This window comes from Cyphomyrmex costatus, unplaced genomic scaffold (assembly GCF_001594065.2).
Source record: "Cyphomyrmex costatus isolate MS0001 unplaced genomic scaffold, Ccosl1.0 scaffold112, whole genome shotgun sequence".
In the NCBI taxonomy this organism is placed as follows: domain Eukaryota; kingdom Metazoa; phylum Arthropoda; class Insecta; order Hymenoptera; family Formicidae; genus Cyphomyrmex; species Cyphomyrmex costatus.
In genome coordinates this window covers 2,035,200-2,060,386 of record NW_017275086.1, presented here as the reverse complement: position 1 = coordinate 2,060,386, position 25,187 = coordinate 2,035,200, and the positions used below count along the sequence as shown (strand labels likewise).

Genomic DNA, 25,187 nt, shown 5'->3' with positions numbered 1-25,187 from the left:
TCTTTTAAATTAATAACTACATTATTTATATAAAAGTGTTTATACAAGTCCAATTTATGAGTATTTTATTGAAAGTGTCAAATGTACGAAAATCTTGTGTTACGTTAATTAAGACCTATTTCCTTGTACGTAAAATTTACATATTATAATACGTATCAATAGCAATAATATCAATATCGATAGCTATAGGATTAATTAAAATTTCCTTTATTTATATAATATAGATAGTTAATGTAATAGACCGATATAAAAATCTTGTTAAAATGAGCATTACATAAAAAAACGTCTTTATTATGGTCTACATATTCGTTTATTATGTAGATTTGGAACGTTGATTAATATTACCTCGATCTATACGCTGCTCCAATATGAATTCGTGCGAATAAAGTGCATTATATTATTAACCTATCCTCGAAACCGCGCAGCTGCGTATCGGCTATCTGTCAATAAATTATTCAACAAATTGAAAGAGTCCAGCTTGATAAATAACAAATTTTATAAGAGTGCTACTTGCAACATCATGTTTTCTTGTAGGTTTGCCAATACATGTAGTTAAGATACTTATCGAAATAAACGATGGTATTCAAAAATAGATTATGTATTATTATTATGAATGTATATATGTATATTTCAGTTATTTCCTAATATACAAAATGTTGCCTTATATATGTATATTCACATTCAGTAGTAATAGTAAAGTAATTTTTATTTCAGTTATTTCCTAATATACAAAATGTTGCCTTATATATGTATATTCACATTCAGTAGTAGTAATAGTAAAGTAATTCTTATGGAAACTTATGATTGAATTGGTAAAAAAAAAAACATTTGAAATGCATGGGCGAATAGTATATATTTCTCATTCAAATAGTTTTCCTAATTATTTTCAATAGCTTTTTCGCAACTCTAATAATATTTATCATTACGGAACGTATATCACAGCCATTAAATACGCTCTCATAATGTATATGAGGTTGTTGCCAAGTACTGCTCTAAAATTCCATTTTGCTTAATAAATTTGAAAGTTTTGATTGACTATCTTGAAAACAGTTTATATGCTAAGTAACAGCTCTGTCTTACATGATAAGACGAGGATGAATCTTTTATTTCAATTTAAGTTTAATTTGGAAATTTCTGCTATCAACTTTCTACTAAATACATCTCGAATATTATAGCATTTGAAAATAATTAAGATTTTAATTAATATCGATGATTTGTTCCATATATAAAAATGTATGGAAGAATATAGAATTAAAAGAATTAGAATTTAACGCTGCAGCGCTAATGAATTGACAGTGAAGTGTCCTTTAGAAGCGCTTTTCTTCCTTCTGGCTCAATATTACCGAGAAGAATCTCACAGCTGTCTGTGATTTTTCAACTGTTCTTCACTAGCAAATTGGTTCAAATAAAAAGAGTAATGTTATAAAAAAGATACAATCAAAATCTACGAATAGAAAAAGGAAGAAAAAGAGTCGAGGATGAAATAAAAAGAAGATGAAAGGTACATCAAGGTGGAAGCACACAAGAAGCGGAAAAAAGACGTTCCTCTTCATCAAAAATCAATTCCTTAAGGACAATAAAGTGGCTATAAACTCAGAAGATAGTATCGACATTATGTGATATACGAACGAGATAAAAATTATAGCGACGAGGAGACATTGCAGCGCCCCGTTGATATCATGAAATCCAAAATTAATTATAGCCAGCTATGTGTACCCAGCATTTTCAGGAATTTTCAGGAACCATGAACGAAACTGCGAAAAGCTTGCGATGAAAAAGTCGAGCTGGATTATCTCGCGACCAGCATAGACGTTGGATGCAAACAGAGTAAATAATTAATCACCGTCCGCCAGCTGCATAAAAGATAATTTACTTCGCAGGCGGGGTGGTTTGACGCAGCATCAGTGTGATCAAATGCTGCAGCCAAAGAAAGAGACAGCTAGACTACGTTTATAGATATCGCGCATTCGTGATGTTCATCAAATTTAGTTTTCCGAAAACTCGAATGACGTGTATCACAAATGTGCGCAAGCATTTCGTTTCCCCTTCGATTTTATTCCATTATGTCAGATCTATGATATTAAGACAAGGAACAACATTTCGATATGCCTTCCATCTCGCTGTCAAAGAAAACAAGTATAGAAAAAAGAGCAAAGCAAAGGGAAGGAAAAATAGTGAGGAGATCGCGATTCCAGAGTGCATCTTTCTACTTTCTCGATTTTCTCGAACTCATCTTTATCGCGTTCCTATCTACCCTACAGCAGCCTCCTTTTACCCGCCTATTCCACATTCTTATTCCCACACTGTACTTTTGCCTTTTTTTTTTTTGCACCCGAGGGAGACACGGAGCACCTTTTTAGGAAGATAAAGACGAAGCAGTTGTCTGGCGCGCGGATGCTCGCCTACGAAGCAGTCAATGCATAAGGAGACGAAACGACAATAGCAGCCGCTGCATTCTCGAGTTTCTGATCTACTGATTGCTCACTCATGCGATCCGATTGGTAATATAGCGAAAGAATCTGTAAATCGATCTACCGTATACGAGTTATTTATGCATAAAAGTGACGCGTGCGCGCGCGGGAATCAATTCTCCAATTGTCATGAATTTAATCCCAAAATATTAATAACGATTGTTCCGCTTGCACACAGTTTTTATAATTAATATGAATAAAATAATAACGTTGACTATCGTAACGCATATTTCTGTATTTTACATTAAACATAAAACCATATAAAAACTAAATATATTATTTAATATATCAGAATTACAATTTTAAACTTTAAAACATTAATGAGAACTTTTAAATGATAACTGCAACTGTGGGTACAAGCATGACAAAAAATATTAATAAAATTCTTTCAATTTAACTTATAAATCTCCAATTTGGTTCATATTGGTAAATAAAATAAAAAATTTCTCTACACAAACAGCTGACAACATCGCTCGAATTTTTCTTGAAAATTTCATTGCAAAAAGCTTTCCTAATTTCTTGTATTTCATGCCAATTGCATTTAGAATATAATTACTAAGCTTAACCGGATATACTCACTTAAATTTTTATTGCATTCTTTCCCTTTCATGCATGTTGCGACGGCAGATGTATTTTTTATTAGCGATATTACAACGCATCCTCGTAAATGGAAAGACCGCAGGCGATGAAAAAGTAACCGGTGTAGTTATTGATTTTCTGTTAACTGGCTATTTCGCCGAGAGAATTACCGCGAACGCATTTTCAACGTGTCATTTGCTCCAACGTAACATGAAGCTACGAGAAGATGCATAGAAGAATCTGTGCACGTAACCGAGTATTTATCGTTTACGTAACATATATATTCGCGTATGCTTAGTTACATAATTGAGAAGACGTACCTTTACCAAAAGCTAAGAATCCTTGCTTTGTCGAGTAAGATTAATTCTTATATTTATTTTACCCAACAACCATTAAAGGTACAAATGCACCAGTCGTAAACATTGATAATGGATAACATCCATTACAGTACGTTTCTCTTCTGCCAAGTATACAAACTGTTATCAAAGAGGGTTTTACTTAGCAAGAATTTTAAACAAACAATTTTACAAAAAAAAAAAAAGAAATTTATGCGCAAATAAATAACATCTTTTATATGTCCTACATATTTGTTGCCTAATTTTAATAAAGTCTTCTTTTTAAAATATTTAAAATATTCGAGTCTTAAAATTTTAAATAAATTACATAAACAATTTCTTCTCAAATTAATAGAACAAGGAAAAAACAAAGAAACTTGATTGAACTTACCAGTTTCAACCACGCGTTGGTCGTAAGTATTTGATTCTTTTCATCCTGCAAAAAAAGTGCAAAACATTGTTACTCATAGCACTTTAAAATTATGCAATATATGTATTGTATTGTGTCGTGTATAATTATAATTCTAGATGTATAACATGTTTTATGATATTTTTTTTCGTATTAAACTTAATAACTTTTGATTCAATTGTAATATAAGGATATTAGGTTGTATATAATTACATTTTTCTTTGTTAAAATAATATTTATTCCTTAATTTATAATTTTTATTATTTTTCTAAGTTTACTTACTAATAATTATGTTTGTTATATCTTCTTTTATTTATTAAATTTCTTATTTATTAAAATATTATTTCAATAGTACAAATGACATGTTCAATGATGATATTATTAATGTTATGTTATTGATATGTATACATATATATTGGAAAAAAGTCTGATTGCATTAATTAGAATTCTCCTGGAAAATAGACAGAATTTTATAATTGAATCTATTATAGTTCTAGTGGAGATAACTAGGTATCCAATTATAATAACTGTAATTTTGGTTGATATCAATGATTATATAATCAGAATATATTGGCTTGTTTATTTTCAATAAATATATAAATTTTTCTCAGTGTATATATATCTTTAAATATAACTCGTAACACATCACATAGGGTAAACTTTCATAGTATTTCCATACGGAAAAGAGTCATAAGCTGTAATTTCTCCAATAATTGCTAAATAGTGCATTTTTATAGTCTCTCTAAGACTAAAACATAATCAATATTTACAGTAGTTTATGTGCGTACGTTATTCAAAATAACTTATTATTATGAAATATTATGTAATATTTTTACTTTTGATAAAAGCTGTTAGAATGTCGAATAAATTACAGTTAAGCTATGGAATCAACATTACATATACATAATAAAAATACGTAAAAATATGTAAATTGTAATGTGACTTATAATTATTATACTATATATATATATATATATATACCACATTATCGCAACCATCTTTTCCTTAAAATTTAGATAAGATGATTAATATGCATATATTATACTATTTTAATAATATATTTTTGTTAAGCAATTTCTCCTTAATTTCGATAGTATTTATTATTTTAATAAAATCATTGGTTCTTATCGGTATTAATTTGGTTTAGTATTTTAAGTTTCATCGAAGTTATGTATTAAACATTATTGAAAAATAGTAATTATAAAAGCAATAAGATTAGAATCATTACAATAATATATGAATATATCAACTAAGTAATGTACTAAGCGCCCCTTATTAAATACATAATAAATAATATTAAATAGTAATAAATATAATTTTTTATTTTCTTTTATTGATAAAGATTTCGAGTTATATCTTAGTAACAATGAGTCTGTGGTTATATAAACTTTTTCTCATGTTTGATATGAAGAGCTTGGCTCTGAAGTCTATTACCTTATTTTGTTACATCCTGTACACGTACTTTGGTAAATGAATTTATCTTATTGTTTAGAAATAGAATAGAAATATGACTGCGCGCCGATTGCTTTCAAACTTTTAAGACAATCACACAATCTGAAATAATAATAATAATTCCTCCTAAATTTAATTAGACATATCTTAAAACCTGTAAAAATTTATTGCAAAAAGAAAATTATGTTTCTTTCATTTTGAAAAACTATATGATTATATGGAGTTTTACTCTATCTGTCTCATTCACATTGACGTGTAAATTCAGTCATACGTTTCACTCGATGCGAACAAACAGCATGTATATGGCAAATATTTATTCACAAAATGAGTTGGACGTGCGATTTAACTTCAATAGTGCGCGTTCGATAATGCTATTGTGCTCATATAAAAAAACTTCAAAAGCACTAACAAAATTTGATCATATTGTTTAAATATTCAAATTGTGTTTAATGTAAAATTTTAATATAACAAATCAGATCAATGTTACAATTTAATGTATAATAGATATGTAACATAAGTAGGAATACATATATAATAACTTATATAATATAATTAAATTAAGAATTATTGAACTATGAGAGATATAAAAATTAAAATGAACAGCTATAAGTTATATAAAATTGTTGTAATAGAGATTTTCAAACAGAAAATATAATATTTTATTATAATGTATGCGCTAGAGAGAGGTCTTTGTGCTGTGAGAAACCTTATACAATTGCTTTATCCGGTCAGATTGCATATAAAATATGCAGCACTAAGAAAATCTGTAGTATCATGACAAAGGAAAAAGTAACGACAGGAAAATGCGATTCAATCGTAAGAATTCTTTAAAAAAGATAATCAATAACAGCGAATTGCTGGCTGCAAATTTTCTCTCTGGTTTTAATCGAGTTGAAAAGAATGGTCCTCTCATGCTGTGTTATTGAGAGTTTCGGAGTAATTTACAAAACAAAATAATGTTTTTGGTATCGTTGCCGACATATAAACTCTATACTCCTATAGGCAGTCGCATTAATTGAATTCTCCGGATGCATTTCGCGTTACTGTAAAACGTTACGTTGTAAAACGAGAATAAATTGATGAGTAGCGCACTTTAGAGAAGATCGAAAAGAGTGAGTATGAGTGAGCAGAAAATATTTTCTATCTGAAAGTCTTCTCTCGCAAAAAATGTATAACATCGAATGAAAAATAGAACGCAGGTACAAGTTGTGTAGATGTGTTCTTTACATTGTTTGTTAATATAATCAAAATCTACTAGTATGTTTGATTAATATATAAAGCTATTTTATATAAGTATGTCACCGCTTATACTGTAGTATAAATGCTTAAGTGATTGTAAAAAAAATATTGCAAAATTTAATTTAAAAAGGTAAAAACTAATTTGAAAAGTTAAGAATTATACGAAAAAGGTGCAAATTTAAGTTGCAATCTTCTCGTTAAGCGATTCGAATAATATTCAATCAAATTTGTATCATTAAATTTTATTTGAAAAATATAATACATGTGTTTTCAGTAAGAAAACAAAAATTTGGTTTTACCGTCCATAAAATTATATTTTGCACTAAAAAAATATAATTTTAAAAAATTTAATACTTATGATTTAAAATAATTTTTAATTTGTTCATATTGTTGTGATTTACAAAAGATACCAAAAAACTTGTAAGAGATAAACTTCCAGTAAAAGCGCAATAAGTAAACTCAAAAGAAAATGGTCGCAGTTTTTTGTCAAATGTTCTTTTCTGTTTTCTTGTTGTGCAGTATGAAACTTAATGGCGAGGATTTTGCGTGACAAAGATACCGGTCGTACGACTCGCACATCTCTCTTGCAGTCACGTCTTTTCGCGGCGCGCTTCCGCTTCCGCTACGTCAACGTTCTTTATGTATGAGTAACACGGACGCGTTTTGTCACGACTGACTCATTGGCGCGACATAATTGCACCTTGCGACAAAGACAAAAAACTTACGGCAGTGTGCAATGTTCGTTATTCGTAACGTTGACTTGAGTAAAAGCAAATGAAATTACAAGTAATGTTACGAATTAATGTTTGCTGCATCGCGAATTATGAGACGATCGGTGATATTAACAAAGTTATTGTAGAGTCGAAATAAATATTATAACAAATAAATAAAAATTAATTTCCTTTTTTAGAATAAAGATGAGAGAGAGAGAAAGAGATACATATTTTCAGACAAAAATAATTTTTCCGAAATGTCTAGAAATTCTTCAGTTTTTCGTAAGAGACAGTCTTTTACTCAGGGTGTTTTATACGTAATATATTTTGCGTTACAAACTGTCGACATGATATAACAATCTATCATGTGCGCTGTGCTCAGCTCAAAATGAAATCCGGCAAGCGGGATGAATAGAAAGTGTGAATTTTGCGGCTTACTTTGCCGTCTAAAATAATGCGAAATTGGCATACGAATTCTTCATGACGTCGACATTATTCGACAGAATTTGCGGAGATACACAAAATGTGTGATTTCTGATCGATGAAAGTCCAAGAGTTTCATTTCGCGGCCAACAATGGTAGCTAACAATACTGCATTTCTTTCGTTTCTCTATGAATGAAATATGTTACGGATTGAATTTTTATATCGATTTTATTGCACGGGGAGACCGTCCATGAAAGAAGCCGTTCACGTTAAATAAATATCTATCTGCGTATCGTTACACAATTTATTCATAGAGAGGCGCAAGAAATCTTGATTAAAGATTGCATTAAAAGAGTGATTAATCAAGATAATTAACGTCATCAGGCGCTGACAAAGTACATAAACATTCGTCAAGTGGAAAGGCGAGATCGTTTCGGAACAAGAGTTTCTGCAATATACACTATGATTAATCGATCGAATGTGTCGTGCGATGCAAAAAGTTCGACGACGCGTGTACTTTGACCGTATAATGCACAAGTTGCATATGTGCATTATATAAGCAAAACCTTGAACCTGTCACTAATAATTTACAGTCGCTATATATTCTGTTATTTTGCATTTTCTCGCATTTTAAAGAAGAAAGCACGAAAACAATATTAAATTTGAACTATTCTTCGATATTATTTTTCACTATTTTTATTTATAACGTGTATAATTTATGGGTTTCATGACAAATAATATATTATATTTTGACGGCAATAAACAGAAAAACAGTAAGGAAGATGAAAATACAATAAAAATATCTCTCTACGTGAGACACACAGGAGATGTGTCTTGCTCGATTGCAGCAGAAGTGAACCAAACAGTAGTGCGACTCGAAGTCATATCGGCCCTGAGAAGTAGAAAAAGTCGCGACTAAGCGCGACCAAATGTTTACGACTTACCGTACGTAAAAAGTTTATAGTACGCTGAAGAACTTGGAAACGAAATTAAGAAAAGCGTGACCGTTGCCTACGATATCAGGTATATTTCAATGTATTATCGAAGTGGTATAAAACTTGCATGACATTTATAGTAATTGTCATAAACATCACATTCGTATTATATAAATATATAATGTAACAATAAAACAGTTCAGAGTTAATATTTTTCGCGTAAATAATAGTGTTGCTTCATGCTCTTCGGCTACGCAAAAATGTAATTAGTTTCATCTTACAACTTCTGCGAATGCCGAAACTTCTGTTGATCTTGTTTCGCCATCGCGTTCTCTGATTTACCCAATATACGGAATTAGGTTTCTGTCATTATAAACTTTTCTACTTATGTGACCAATTAAAGGGTCTCCGCTTTTACGAAAGATTTCGCTTTCCAATTTCAACATCTAATAAAAGTTTAAATTTAATGTATTAACGAAGAACTTTTTTGGCTGGTATTCTAGTATTTATTAGATTACGTGGAGTACTGTTTTAATAAAGGATGTAATTGAGATTAAAAGATTAAGAAACATTTTAAATTTAAAGAATAAAAAAAAATTAAAAATATTATATTAATGTGGGGATGAATAAAGATAACTTTGTTATAAAATTTTTGTATAAAACGTTTTTTAATATCCTGAATAATTTTGAAAACATAACAAAAAACAATTAAAAATCTTACCCGTAAAAAATTATTTTATCTCATTTTTTCACACCAACTAATATTTTCTAAATTATTCTACGTAACGTATATATGTATACAACAGTTCATAAAATTTAAAACGCAAAGTGTCCCTTGTGTATTTTTTTGCTGGATCCATATTTAATGTGGAATCTATGATAAGCTTCTGTATAGTTTTTGCCTCTTATATTGATAGAAGCTCAATGAAAATACTTCGATGGTTAATGCGTTTATATTGATACTTATGAACTGGTTTATATGGCAACTCAAAATTAATGAATCTTAAATATCTGATCCTAATTAGAAAAACAATCATCAAAACGAAAGAAGAAATAAAATATATAACGGTTTACTTTCAACACAATCCTAATGGTCGTATGTAAATATTACAGTGTATTAATTAAACACAGAGTTATTAATATTCTTAATATGATTAATTCAATGCTAGCTTTATTTGCTTTACAAACTAATTACCTAAATCTCACAAATTTCGAAACATAACATAAATACAATTTAATATAATAATTCCAAAATTTTTTAAATTAATTTTTATATAATTTTTAAGAGCGTTTAACATTTATTTTAACTTCATTATTTATCGATAACAAGTGATAACAAAATAACTATTCAAGATACACTTTTGCATGTTACTAAATGTTTTCAAAAATAATTACGAAAATAATTTAAACAGTGAAATTTGTAAAATTTCTAAATTATTTAAATAATAATAATGTCATGCGTATTTTAATTATAAAATATTAAATAACGAGTTGTAACGTCAATTATAATGTATGAACTGTATAAAAAAATAATTTAAGGATTTTTTATTCGAAAGTAATAGAAAAATTTGTGCACTGTAAGATTTATGAATTAATTCATTAACGTTGCCGAATTTTTTGTCGCAATTCACGCTGAATAAGAAAACTACAGCCGTCGTTTCCAAAGGCAACGATATTTTGAAAAGAGCAACGGCAAAAACCACAGTCAGTTGAGCGATGCGACTTAGCGAAACGACGACGCAGACGTAAGGGTGGCGAGCAGGGGTTGTAATGGAATATGTTTTGCTACTAGAGAGAAGAAAGAGAGTTCGCTCTGGAAATGTCTGTGCTCTTAATGTCCAGAACACATAGCGGTCTTTTGTTTTTATAGAAAATATATCAGATTGTATGAACTTCTAAAGGAAAAGCTATGGCGGAATATAACGATAGCTGTAACAATGAGAATAATAATAATAATGATGGGGCACGAAACCGAATAAGAGAGATAAAGGCTCGTGTTATCCGGATAATCATATCCTTTGTGAATAAATAAAAAGAATGCCAACGACATGCGCGCGGCTCACGTTTGTTGTAAACAGTATGTATTTTACGCAGTACTTTTTATAATTGAGTTGCATCAACCTTACATTTATATTCATATTAAAACTTGAAAGGAGCTAAATAGTAAAGAAAAATATCTAAGTAACCTTTATTATTCAAAATGAAAGTGAAGTATTTGAAAAGGATGTGCATAAAACGTTGTAAAATCTTATAGTCTTCATTGCGAGAGAAAAGTATCAGAAGCCTGTGATATAAAGAGGCTCAGCGTGACGGATATATTCCCTCGGCCGTTAACTCTGACCATAAGGATGTTTTGAGAGGAAACACCTCCAATCGGTTTCTTTAATCCCGGCTATATATTACTTCCGTCAGGTTGGTGGAACCAAAGTGGATTGCAAGTATCTCGACGTATACTTTCACCCAGTCAATTTATAATTGTAATCGGGGATCGGGGGAAAAACTCCCGCACCGTAAATTCTTAATAAACGTTTGAATGCTATCCATTCGTTATATTCATCAAATATTGATCAATCGGAATGTTATTTATATACGAATCACGATAATGCTCACAACTAGAACGCTATCGACTTATTCTCCAACTGGTCTACGGGGATCATTCGATACGCCTGCAATTTCAAGCTTGGCCGATATAATATGCATGCATCAGAAAGTACCAAGATACGAAAAAGATATACACGACGTTGCAATCGATGAAAATTTAATATGTACGATTGCTACGAACGGAAAGTTATTTAGATAGGATTTATTAATATTTTGCCGTGCACGCAGAAAATATATGTATTCTACTTTTCTTGCCAAGAATTGACATCCGCCTCAACGTGTTTTTCATCCAAATCGAAACATTTCAACTTAAATTGTTTCTCATCTATAATGCAATATATCCGATATGAGAATGTTCGCGTAATAATTTCTAGTTTTCGAGCAAAATTAAATTACAATTTTATATTTTTTTTCGGAACTCATAATATAATTCGTGGAAAAATCAAATGAATATCCGTCGAAACATTTCGCAGAACAAAAATTGCCTTAAATACGATATAATAGCTGCACCCTGAATTTTTTTTGTTTTGCCACAAATGCGTTTTCAGATCTTTTCTTAAGAACCGTAACGTTTGCACTATATACCGCGTATATAGATGGTTTATGTTGGATATAATGCTGACGAAAGTAAATATAACCACGGTAAGGGGAGTGCGAAGATGGAGAACGTAATGCAATCTTACCTCATTCGTCCCCGCTTAACCATACTCTCATTTAGATAAGCCCGATATTTTGACGTACAAAAACTTGCGCGGCTAATCTTGGCACTTCTTATCTCGAGAGTTCACACGGAGGCTGCGGAATAGTCGCTTCATAATGGATATTCACCTTTAAGATTTGAAATACATCCGCGAATTCGCGCTAATCTTCACTATACTTAAAATGGCCCACCCAACTATGGTTAAGATAATCAACTTTATATGCAGTGTTGGAACATACCTAGATACACAGATATAGTTACCTAAATTGAGATCTTTCCATATTTAAATAGTACTTAGGTACAGTATGCAATTTCCACTAAAGTATTTAAGTACCCAGATACTTCCAAGAGATAAATTAATTTTAATCGCTAAAAATATGTACTTAGATATTTCAAAAAAAGTATTTAAGTGCTTAGATACTCTAGCGAAAATTACATATCGTATCTAGTGCTTTAATACAGAAAGATCTCGAATTAAGTACCTGCATATTTAACAATATATTCCAACATTTAATATGTTATTATACGCTATCAAAAAATATTAGCAATATTACATATTCAACTAATCATTGTCAAATGTATATTCTGACTTTAATCATGATGTATTATAAATAGTTGATATAACGATTTCGATAATGATGTCATAAGTAAATGTGTTCTGAAATTATGATGTGTTTGTGTTTTGTATGTCTTATGTCTCTAAAACGACTTCTAGTTAATATTACTGCACAATATTATTGATTGTCTGGACGCTATATTCAGCTTCAGATTGTTTTAAATTGTTTAAAGGGATTCTAAAATTGTCTGTTTTATCAAGTGCAATAATTTTTATTCCAATTTTTAATACCAATTTTCCGTTCATATTGCTTTTATAGATGCAAAAAAATCCTTCTACAGAATTGAAATATAGATAATAATACAGTCCAGATTGCGTATAATTTTCATTTAAAAAACGGGAAAATTACAGTTTTATAAACGACTTCTAACGTTGATTTGTAACAACATATACTTCGTATAAAAGTTTTATATTTCATACGTATAAAATAAGCTTTACTTGGATTAGGGATTACATAAAAAATAATACTGTACTTTTATAGAAATGAACCTATAAGAGCTTCAGTATAAGAAAAAAGATGGAATAAAAATTATATGTACATATACGACATACTGTCGATATTCCGTAAACCGTACGTATGTATTACAAAGTCTATGTATATAAATCGGTAAAATATGAATCCCGTCAAAGTTTAGTCTTCAATTTAAGATTCCTTATTAAAGGAGGGATCAATATAATTGTACAAATAATACTGAACGTCTAGGGGCCGCTTAAAATATACGACGAAAGAGTTGATTTGATAACTTACCACGTCGATGATTTGCTGTAGAGTGATGCCAAACTTCACCTCCAGTGGTTCGCTCTCATTCGCGACCGGTCGCTCCAAGGTGTTGTAATTTGCGAGCAGGTGATTCAGTAAGCGTTTCTCGTGGCGCCCGCAAAGGCTTTCTGCAATAAAGATGAGAAATCGAATGTCAGTCAAGCCTCGTATGTTATTCTAGAGGGTGAGCCGCAAATAATATTGTGACCCTTGTCAATGTGTATTTACGAACAGATCCGAAAGAAAAGATTCTCACTTCGTCGACAACAATCTTGTGTTGTCACGAAAGGTACGATAGAAGTCAATTTAATTATTTCCGTTACATGAGCAGAATAAACAATGTTGGGAATGATTTTCTAGTCGCTGTTTTTTGTTCTCAAGTACTCAGCAATTCGCGTCAAAAAGCAATTATTTACGCAGATTTTAATACTGTTAAAAGCTGCAAAGCAGTTTTTCTCTCATCGATTTTAATAAATATATTACGGAATCGCTGTAGCAGTCAATCCATAATTGATAACTTCTATATATTAAATTTAATCGGATTAAAACACAAATCTATTTTAAATAGGTATAGAATTAGACCATTCTCTTTTCAGATATAAATGTTTCAAAAACAAATTATTATATATTTCCTTGTTAAATATAAAAACTCACTGCGCTAAATAATTAAAATGTAATTAAATACAAAATAGACTCGTATATATAATTAAAATTGTCCGAGAGAAGTTAATAAATATTGTAGAAATGAAAGGTTGTAGCATTACATATCACTCTTCGAGTAAAATATTTTACATTCAATCGTCGCAAGTAATTCAGTAAATAAATAAACCCATAATTTGTTCTTAAAGCCTTTGTAAATGTTAATGTCACTCGCTAGTGATCATCTTCAGTTCTAGTGCACTGAGGTGGATGAATTAATGTACGTCGACGATTATAAAGTTCGCTGGTTTCCAACTTGCACGAGCATCGATGGAGAGCTCCGAAGCCGTCAGGGACCAAGCTTTGGTCTACTTTCCCGTTCAATTCCAGTCCATCCGCGACCGAACGACAGCGCGAGCAAACTACTTTAATCCTTCGACAAACACGGCGCGAATGCATTCCGTTCCCGACCATTCTGGGCCAGATTGTATACTCGAGCACGTGCCGCTGTGGGATCAAGTTTGGGCTCCAAGCGCGGTGTGTGCCCACGCCACGGAATACGAGATGCAACAGGACTGCGTCCAAGGAGAGAATAATGGTCGTCGGCCCCGCTGAATTCGGCGCACGTGCGCCCATTCAAGACAAGGGCTGAGGTATCGTGAGGTCGCGACAAATATACTGTGCGCCGTGAAACGTTTACTGCAGCGCGGAACACGATCTATCGTCTGGTTCAAATATTTCGTGATTGCATTCCAACTTCTCCTCCTTGCTTCGTATTCCCCTTAGGTATATTAATATTCTGAGTTTGAGCGGGGTACCGGGGTAGGTATATCTTATCGGGTCTGAACTTCCTTGCAGAATTCATCGCTTCATCATGTTACGAATTCCGTTGGCCGATAATCACGTATCTATACTTCGTACAACTCGATTCGCTTGAAACTCGGGGTCGTTCAGATTGACAAGGGAACATTATATATGCGTAATACAATATTCCGTTTGCATACAATTAAAGTCTTACGACGTATAATGATTAATTTGATATTGTTACAATTGAAATGTATTTCTTTACAATAAAAATTACACTTAGTTTTTGGACGATATTGCTACATTTTTAATAAATTATAAAGTAGATTGGTTGATATACGAATTTATATCAAAAGTCTGATTTCTGTTTTTTGATTTGAGACTTTTTTCCTTTAAAGTAAATCTATTTTTTTTCCATAAAATATAAAGACCGAAGAAAAGAGACTGTCAACAACCGACCAAATTGTATAATTTAAGAAAATTGTAGATGAAACCAAGACTCATTAGAATATATGGAGAAAATTTTCTCATCACAATTTTGGCATTAGATTTTTTAAACTGTATTAAAATGATAGAGAAAACTATTCTCTACGTTTTCATGTCAGGAACGGTTCTGTATATTGTACAGCTTTTTTGTAGTGAGTGAAATACGAACATGCTACATTATGAACTGACTTGCTTCTATAATGGAACAAATTATCACTGTAAGTTGCCTACACGACAAACTTTATATTAAAGTCGTAATAAGAAATAGATCGCAGATATGTACTTCCTGAAAAATTGGATCTTTTAAAGTTACTTTGCAATAATTAAATAGCAAAATGCTGTAACAGACAAACAAATATAAACTATTTTAGTTGTACCTTATTATTAATATAGAAATATTAAATATAAATTTTATCAGAGTTAAGTTGTAACTAAATATATGAGTCAACATATTCCCTCTATATATATATTTATGTCTGATTTCAATCATTTTATGATAATAAATTATTGTTATTACTGAAAATACATGGTAACGGAAACTTTTCTTTTAATTGATATGTCACGTAGATTTAAGACCATGGTACATAAAAAACTTAAGCAATAAAACATAAGCAGTAAATGATTTTATTAATTATAGTACAGACTGTAAGGACATAACGTAAAGTTAGCAAATCCAACATATTTCATTTTTTTTACTGCTTACTTTTTACTGTTAAGTTACTTAAATTTTTGCGTGTACCATAACCCTTATTCTCTTAAACTGAAGAACATTAATATATGAAATTATATGAAACATTCAAAAATTTAGTTTTTTAAATCAGATTTTTCTCTTTTTTTTATCGTAATATTTCTTTGATTTAAATGAATATATATGTATTATATATATATCTTGGAGTAAAAGTACATAGTATAAAAAAGATGTTTTGCGATGACTTTTTCATTGCACCTTTCGTCATAAATATAAAACAAAATTGATTTTTATATAAATAAATTTATTTTTTGATCCAACAAGCCTCGGTTTCTCTTATATCTTTTTGATATAGAAATTGAAATAATCTTTAATGCATCTATTTCAATTAGAACGATAGTAGATCCGTATTATTCAAACACATGTAATTACTTACGCCTACTTATATATCTATGGGTTAATTATTTTCAAACGCTCCTTTCATGGAGCATTTCCGGATTACAAAAATAAAATTAATTCAATCGTTAATCAGATTATAGTCAAATGTATTACGCATATATCGATCCGACGTTAATTTCTAGTTTATACACTACGGGAATTCGTGTGGCGTTGATTAATCACCTTTGTAACGCCCAACGTAGAACGCATGCCGCACATTTGACTACGTGTGCTGTGTAAACATGCCGAATTATTAGGACTGCAATTAATTATGCGGTAAAAAGTAATTTATCGTCGCATTCCCAGTGGCGAAGTCCAATGAATGATTTATCGAACACTCTCTTGGAGAACAAAAAAATTAATAAAAAAAAAAAAACGCCGTTTAATTAGCCGCTTTGATGGTAACGAGCGCAAATTCGTAATCAAAAACCGCCATGTAGAATATGAAAAAAGAGTCGGCAATGCGTTATCGGCCAATTTTCGCTTCGAAAGGCAGCGCGCCGTATCAGGGATATTAATGAATTGAAAAAATCAATAGCACCGCTAAAGGATAAGCGTGAATCCCTTTTAGCGTTCCCTCGTATGGAAGTAATACGGTTCGAGACTTGTCTTGAAGTTCTTGAATGAGCAACGGCGAAACGGAGCAGCAATAAGCAACTTCGCCGAATCGTGCGATGGCCATTTAGCCGAGTGTTGAAAGACGGTGGCAGTAATTAATGAGGCATACGTAAAATCGAAGGGGAACTTAGGGAAAACTAAGTGAGCACGTGCGTTGCAACTCCCGCGCACCAAGAGAACTTGCGTTAATGAATCTTCTCAAGAAGAAGAAGCAACACTAGAACTGTAGAGAATATCTTCTAATTATTACACATAAATTATATATTTGCTGTAATAGATAAAAGATAAGTAATTTAGATACAATCGTCGATCGCGAATGTAAGAATTATATACGTACGTTTGGAAAAAGAATTTATAAATGTAATCAAAAGTTAAAATGTTATTAATCTCGCCAACTGTAAACAGTGTACTGATGAATTAATCTCTCTCTCTCTCTCTCTCTTTGTTTATTTTGTTATGCTTAGAAGAGATATCAGTTACATCGATGAATAAATGTGGTTTGCATGCTTACGAAATGTTGCATGTGTCATTTCATTTATTATCGTACTTTGTCTGATGTACATACAAGTTTATACAGTCTCTTAGCCTCCTATGTTATTTTAACTATCTAACGTAACATTCACGTTCACCACTGCATCGTGCACCATTTGCATAATTTAAGTCGCATATATCTTAGGTGTGCTGCGTAACGAGTGTATATGTATAACTCCCGTCGTTTCGAAAGATAGTTCCACAACTTTCCAACGTATTTTCTCGTTGGTTCCGATAAAGCTTTATAATTCATAATAGTTTATTCGGAGGGGGGGGGGGCATTAAGCGCTTTTATCATACGAATTAAACTGCCACAACGGACAAATTGTTAACACCGAGAAACAAGCATATGTTGAGAGCAGCCAGAGAGCACGAAGTGCACGAATTTACGAATTCTATAAACAGGATTATCTCATGCTAATAAATTCCTGAAAATCAACATTAATCTGGGAAAAGGCATAGGAAATGCGCTTCGCAAATGCCACGAATAGAATCAATCTCAGTACACCATCATTCCATTTCCGAAACTAGCAAAGCGGATTAACGAAGAGTTTCTCAATGAGAAATAAATGTAAAAATTATAAATTAAATGAGATAAAATATATAATCGTTACTTTATGGATATTTTTCTAAATTTATGTGCAAATTAGGTTGGAATGTTTCATCACATTTTCTATCACATATGGATAAATAAACTCATAATTTACGTACATATGGCTTTATACTGATCTAAATATAATTTGGATTTAATTCAGTAGTCTGATTTCTAATCTTATTATTGTAAATCAGTAGAATTTGTATATAAATCAAGTAAAATAAATTTAACATATATAAAAAAAAATTTAGCCAAAAGAGCGTAGAATAAAATATAAATAATGCAAAGTTAAAATACAATTGTTTTAATTGCTTAGCAGTTAGCATAATATCTCTCTTAAGAAAGAAGAAAAGAAAATAAAAAAGAATAAAGATAATAATGTAACTTCATAGCGAAGTTTGTCAACATTATTGACTTAAATATTTAAAAGTATTACCTTTAGATGTCGAGTTTTAAGAAAGTATCTAAAAGTACACAATTTAAATCGTTGAAAAGAAGAGTTTCGAATGTAACATGAATATGCTGAAAAAACTACAAAGGTATATAATATCGTCAATGAAACTTGCTTCGAGCAAGATTATTTTTATAAAATATTGAAGAAACGAAAAATTCTGAACAAAAGCAGCAAGTACGATGTTTGTGACTTTTTGACAGGCCTGGGAAAAGCTTTGACATGTCATTATTTGACGGAGGATGGGCCTTTTAATGGCATTTCACAACAAAGGGTTTTACGACAGAACCGCAGCAGCTTAATTTGGTCGTCTGCGTCGATTTAGATTAATGAAACTGAGTTTAGGGAGGAATTTCGAGGGAAACAAAGCGCGGTATAAAGAGGAATTGAAGTATAGCCCGCAGACTGTAACATAATGGCCGGTAAAACCTATTTAGTCGAAATACGTGTCGAAATACGCACCGACATGAATGGGCAGCCGGATATCCTTTTCGCCGACGTCGACGTCACTATCATCATCGACGAAGTATACGAGCTTTGTAGGAAGTATCGCCATGGATGGTAGTCTTTGTAAGAACAGATCATGTGCCTATCCACGCGTGTGTATGCTCGACACGTGCGCAGGGCTGCGATATTTTCCTCCCTACGTCACTGCTGACGACATGCGACACTATAAAAATACCGATCGTAATAAAGAATGGACAACGATTGTCACAGTGTCCAGTACATTGGGAAACGCAAGTGCCAGAGAACGATCGATGAGGTGAATGGAAGCAAGTTCAGTATCGGAAATAAATTTTTCAAAATGTCCCAAAAATTGTTTAAAGTATTTCGTTCAACTAAGTTATTCTATCATGTATCAAGAGACGCGGTAGCGTCTCCGGCCATGTTCAAAAACTGCGAGACGCTACATACTATTTTATACCAATCGAGAAAAATGTTTATTTTTTATTTTTGATGAAACAAAGATATGCGATTGATACTATTATATGTATAATTATATATTACTAACACATAATCAGTAATTTTAATATGTACTGAATTGGTGTTTTAACATAATCGAAAATCCATTAACGCGAGAATGCACAATATCATCGAGAAGTTTTGTGAAGGGAATAATTAAAAAATCGGTGTAGATACTCTACAAGTTTATAGTCTTATTGTCATTATTACCCCTATCGAGATTCTTTATAATCCTCACTCATCCTTTTGTTTGCTGCGGTTCAACCTCGAAGGGAGTAACTTTCGATAAACTTATATATCGGATAAATAGGATTACTTTTATAGAACGGCGTCAGGGGCGGTTTTTACAGCCCCACGTCATTCTCATCGTCTCGACTGGTTAAGTCTTCCAGGCACCGGCAGAATCCACGCTATGAATGGCAGCCCTCTTGAATACCGGTGTGAATTCGCCCACCCGAGTATTCACGCGTGGGCATCATCACGCGCACACCCAGCCCTCTTATGTATATAGTAATATATAATATATCTCCTTGCGGAAGCCCACCTAACTGTGGGTCACGTGTGGACGACAGCTCGATTAACTCTCTCAGTCCTGAGCTTTTCGACATGTCCCTCATATTAAACGAGATAGTTCAGGCCTCACAAAGATTTTCATGCTAGTGACAGTCTATTCTCCGCGATTGTGCGCATCAACGTATATTAGAATCAGGACACAAACATGCTGCGTTCAATATTTAATAGTTACTGTCTCTCTTCGCTTACGTAAAGATAGATTCCGTGTTGAGAGAATCTTGCTGAAATCAATCAGCGGAATTTATAACATGTCGGTAACTGAGTTTATATCAATCTTAAAATAAGCAGTTTTAAATCCAACTCTGTGCGCTTGAGGTTAACTTAAAGTGAAAGTATCAATTGCAAACTTGCTGCGCTTACATTTCAAGGATGTACATTTTAAAGTATTACCGAAAATATAGGAATTTTATAAAAATATATTAAAATTAATATTTTTTTAATATTGTTTCATTATTATGTTTGACCACAATTCTTTTTCATTTAATTTTTTATTGGCCTATAGATTCTTGTGTAAAATCTCATTTTCTAGCACTAATTTGCGAATTTAATGAGGAAGTAACATTACAAACTAAATTTTTTGTATATATCAATAAAATTTTAACAAACATTTGTGCAAAAGATATTTATCTGAAACTGTAGCAAAATATGGCTGTTGCAATCCAAAGGCCTTTACAAGGCATATTGTTTGTTGTTTTTTGCGGTTAATTTTAGGACATATTTATAATCAAAATTGTTCAGCTATTATTGGCTTTTTTAGTTGATTTTTAATTGAATTTTTTAACTAATATTGTACAGTAGAAACAGCTTTAAATCCGTCACAGGTAATAGGCAAAATAAAATGGTTTTTATAACAGAATTTCTATATATCAGAAACTAGTTGAATGATACGTATAAAGATTTAACGGCCTTCGCTACACATTGCGATCACGCGTACGCCCGTCTTTATTGTCCCTTACGAGGCAGATCAACATGTTGCGATACGCGAAGCAGTTTCCATAAAGACAAACATTACTGTGTCCATCTGGTACCGTAACACATGCCTGCATCGCAACATATTCGCGAGATGTGCATTTGGTCGCACATAGCACGTAGCTGTACTTCCGTGCAATGCAACGATGATTCTCAACTCAATATGAAAACGTAAGTGCTATTGCATGAACATTTACCTGCAAGTTTTGTCGTTGTACTATGCAATTGATGATACTGACACCTGTCAAGTCAAACAATATGATCGACACAACAGTTGCAGTTAAGGATGCCATTTACACGATATCTTGCTCGTCTATCCTCACATATAACTGTATTTTAATGTAAAGAATTAGAAAAATGTAAAGGCAAAAAATTGAAATGTGAGTTAATTAAATTTAAAATATTTTTAAATATTGTGTTCGGGATGCCTGAGACTTTCTACAACACTCGCGAAGATTGTTTTCTTAGCGTATTTCGGTATCGCACTCTTTCATAGAGAAGGAATCCTAATAAATAAGCGTCGTTTAGTAAATACCAAGACATTCTTTACGCGGTACACACACAAAAGACGAAGTCACGAGGAATAATATTCGCATCTGGCATCGAGCATTCTTATTCCCTTCGAGTGCATTCGTCTCGTAACGTAAAGGTAAAGTTAAAGCAACGCTGTTGCTCAACGGCATTTTTCATTTCCGTCGTTATACTGGAAGAAGTCTAAACTAGTCCACACCACTACCGTCATAAAACTGTCTCTGCCAAGCAATATCATCGCTCCCTTTGCCTGCACGGTAAATTTTCCGAAAAGTCAGCGAAGTCGTATCAGTCAGTGCTTGCGACCGGCGGCGTTATCTGCCTTCTCTCCTAGACTTTCCCCGTTGGATATCGAATTCTAAAGGACATCAACAATTATCATCACGCTAATGCATTGTCCACGCCAATTCCTTGCTAGACAGCAGGACGTCATGAGAAAGAGGAGAGAGAGAGAGAGATAGCCGTGTCTAGAAACACAACTTTCTCGACATCCAAACGACGTCTCGCGCATTGCACCTATTAAATTCTGCAAATCTCCGCACCAGGTGATCATAGAAAGCAATCACCGTGTCACTGCAAATGTCGCACTGATGCAGCAGACTCGGGAACGAATAGTACAAGATAATTACGAGAGAACACGTCAAAAATAAAACGAGGTATAATTCGCTAAAAAATGTTTGAACTTGAGTGATTTTCAGAAAAAAATATCCGATTGAATTAATTGAAATTCTGGTTGAAAATGTAAACAATTTTCTGCTCAAAATTAGAATTCCAGCTGAAATAATCGTGATTGAGATATTATCAGATATATTCGTTTCTTATCAACCAGACATTTTTCTCAGGGTACACACATAAATTCACAACTGTCTAATAAAGTAGTAACCGAAAAAAAAAACTTTGTTCCGCTTTTTTCTTCTACTTTACTTTTCTAGAATATATATCAAGGACAATGTTAATCGTTTGCGTAGGGCAGCCTATTATTGCCGTAGGGTGTACAAAATTTGTATCAAGCAACCTAGCAACGTACGACTAACGCGTGGGTGTGCATCAACGGGATGTGTCGCTGCGAGAAAAGCTCGGCGGAGCGTCCGGGAGAGAAGCTCTGGACCGAGAATCGCACGTGTGTTTGTCTGTGTAGCAGATAGGCGAGAGAAGGAGAGCAAGAAAGGGATGCCCGACGGCAGACGGAAGGGAGGATGCCGAAGCGGAGGCGAGCTGAGGCTCGAAGCTCCATTGATCCACGAATATATACACCGCCTACGACGTAACTTTGATCACGCTGTAAACAGGATACCCCGTCACGTAGCGATGTTGCCTCCATCTTAAGAAAAGATTTTTCTCGTATAGACCGATGCGATGTGGTGCGGTGCGGCGTGTTTCTACGCGTTTTACGAAAGAGGCCCTTGATTTCTGCCACCTGCTCGAGTTGCTGTGTTCGATAGTGACAGCGCTGGTTTGAAACGCGAGTGGAGCTGTCGTTTCTGTCGTTTGTCTCGAAAGCGTAACGATACACTAGAATATCCTGTTAAACAAAGCTATTCGTTCCCACCCGCGATTTTGTTTAAAGGCTAGAAAAATCAGTACATCAATTCTGTAATTTTTTTTAGTTTTAAATAACATTATATGTTTAAAATAAAATTGTTAATATTTTGATAAAATTTTATATTGTATAATTATTTAAAATCTTTATCATTTCATCAGTAATGTTATCGGTAGTTGATATTTAAAACCATTAATATTAACGTGACGTGTATATATATATATAATATAGAAAGACTAAATTTATATCCTACATGATGAGGGATGATCGTTATGTGAATAAGACTAATTACATTTTCTAAAATAACCTACATAAAACTCTTTAAAATAAATTTGCTAAACTATAATAAATAAAATGTTATATACTCGTTGCATTCTGGTTATATACAATATTTACTACCTACTGACTAGGTAATATTATCGATCAGGTAATAACGGAAAGGAACATTACGTACGCGAATATTCTTTTGACATATTTACTTACAACGAAGTGTACTTAATTCACGTAAAAGATCGCGACCCCTTCGTGGAGCACGTTGAAAGGCGATGCAGCTCTTATCTGGTAAAAAAGTTTAAAGCTTCATTGATCCGGAAAGGGTTTACGGCGGCTACCAGGTAACTTTGATCACATCGCGCACCGCAACCAAAGTACTCTATCGATCCTCGTTTCCTCCCATATCCCGCCGAATAATAAATTTAAAGAAGTTCTTATACGACAACTTTACGTCAACCTAATAGAAATCTTTTTCCATCACTCTAGTACTTCACCGATTTCACCTTCTCTCTCCCTTTCTCTTTCACTCTGCCCCTCTCTCTATCTCTTTTTCTCTCTTTCCTTATTACTTTTTATTAGTTCAAATTTGGTTCTTAATATTCTTTATATTTTTGTCATTAATACATATATTGTTTTCCGCGTTCGAGAGGTGCAATTCTAGATTGCCTAATAAATAACGATTTCTCTCTCTCTCTCTGTCTCGATAAAATTTCTTTCTTAATAAATTGTTACAAAATTAATTTTTGTTCACAATTTCACTTTAAAATTACGAGAACTATCTGGAAGACAAGACAAGATTGACTGATTTTCTGTTCTACAGAATAATAGTCTGTAGTATAAATCAATAATACCAAGGCATTTCAATCGGATTACCTCGCGTAATTACATATATTATATATATTATATATTCCTATTGTGTGCGTGGGAGTATATATATGTGAGTCATATTAAATCCTATTATATATTGTTGGCTATATATATATATACATGCTTAGACAGCTAGATAGGTAATATAAAGACGTAAAAGTTTTAATAACGATCGAATTTTAGAGAAATGATAGTAGAGCTATATAAATTATATTCTTGTATTATAAATAGACTTAAATTTATATTTTCCGAAAATATGATAGCGTCTGTTATAATATTTCAAGGTTATCAAATATTCTTCTATTATTTCGGATCAAGTTGCACAATTCACGAATAAACTTTGTGCATCCTTAAGCGGCAAGCCAAGTCTCCACTTGGTAATGTGAGCGCATGAGATCAAGGGTTTCAGTTTGAACTACAAAAGTCTAGGTACACACACGAGTATTCAAATGCAAGAACATGAGCTTAGTTTCGCACAAACATCGCAGCGAAACCTGCTAACGATGCGAACAACCAAGACTTAAGTACTTTCAAATTTGTGGAAACTAATGTGAGCGAAATTAGTAGCACTTTCACATTAGCTGTATGCTTATATACTGATGGTACGATACATGGCGCGTATGTTAGATGCCATGATATTTGTGCGGTCTAGCAAGGGGGAGAGAAACCACACGGAAGGTCGCAAGGAAACTCAAGTTCAAGTTTTGGCACGGTCTAATCAAAAGCCTTAATTGGCTTTCGACCAACAGAGGCACGACACCGGCTCCATTTCATGCGGATACAAACCTTCTATATAGTTTATGCGAATTCCCATTGGAATTAATGTCCACAATGCATAGAATATGCTAACATAGTTAGACATCTAGAGCATGACACAGACTGAATATAAAAAACCACAGTCTTATTGTACGTATGTATAACACATACATTACATATTGTCCCTTTATTTAAAAAATGATAGAATTAAAAATATGTACTTTTAGTTAT

The 25,187-nt window shown here is 32.6% G+C and overlaps 1 protein-coding gene across 1 annotated transcript in view; it reads right to left on the bottom strand.

Moving 5' to 3' along the window:
- nAChRalpha6 (nicotinic acetylcholine receptor alpha6) overlaps positions 1-25,187 on the bottom strand; it is a 253,207-nt gene that overhangs the window by 166,112 nt on the left and 61,908 nt on the right. The window contains exons 4-5 of the mRNA XM_018543183.1: positions 13,223-13,362; positions 3,777-3,821 (exon numbers count right to left, since the gene is read on the bottom strand). Coding sequence (XP_018398685.1) covers positions 3,777-3,821; positions 13,223-13,362 — 185 coding nt within the window. The remainder of the gene's footprint in view (positions 1-3,776; positions 3,822-13,222; positions 13,363-25,187) is intronic.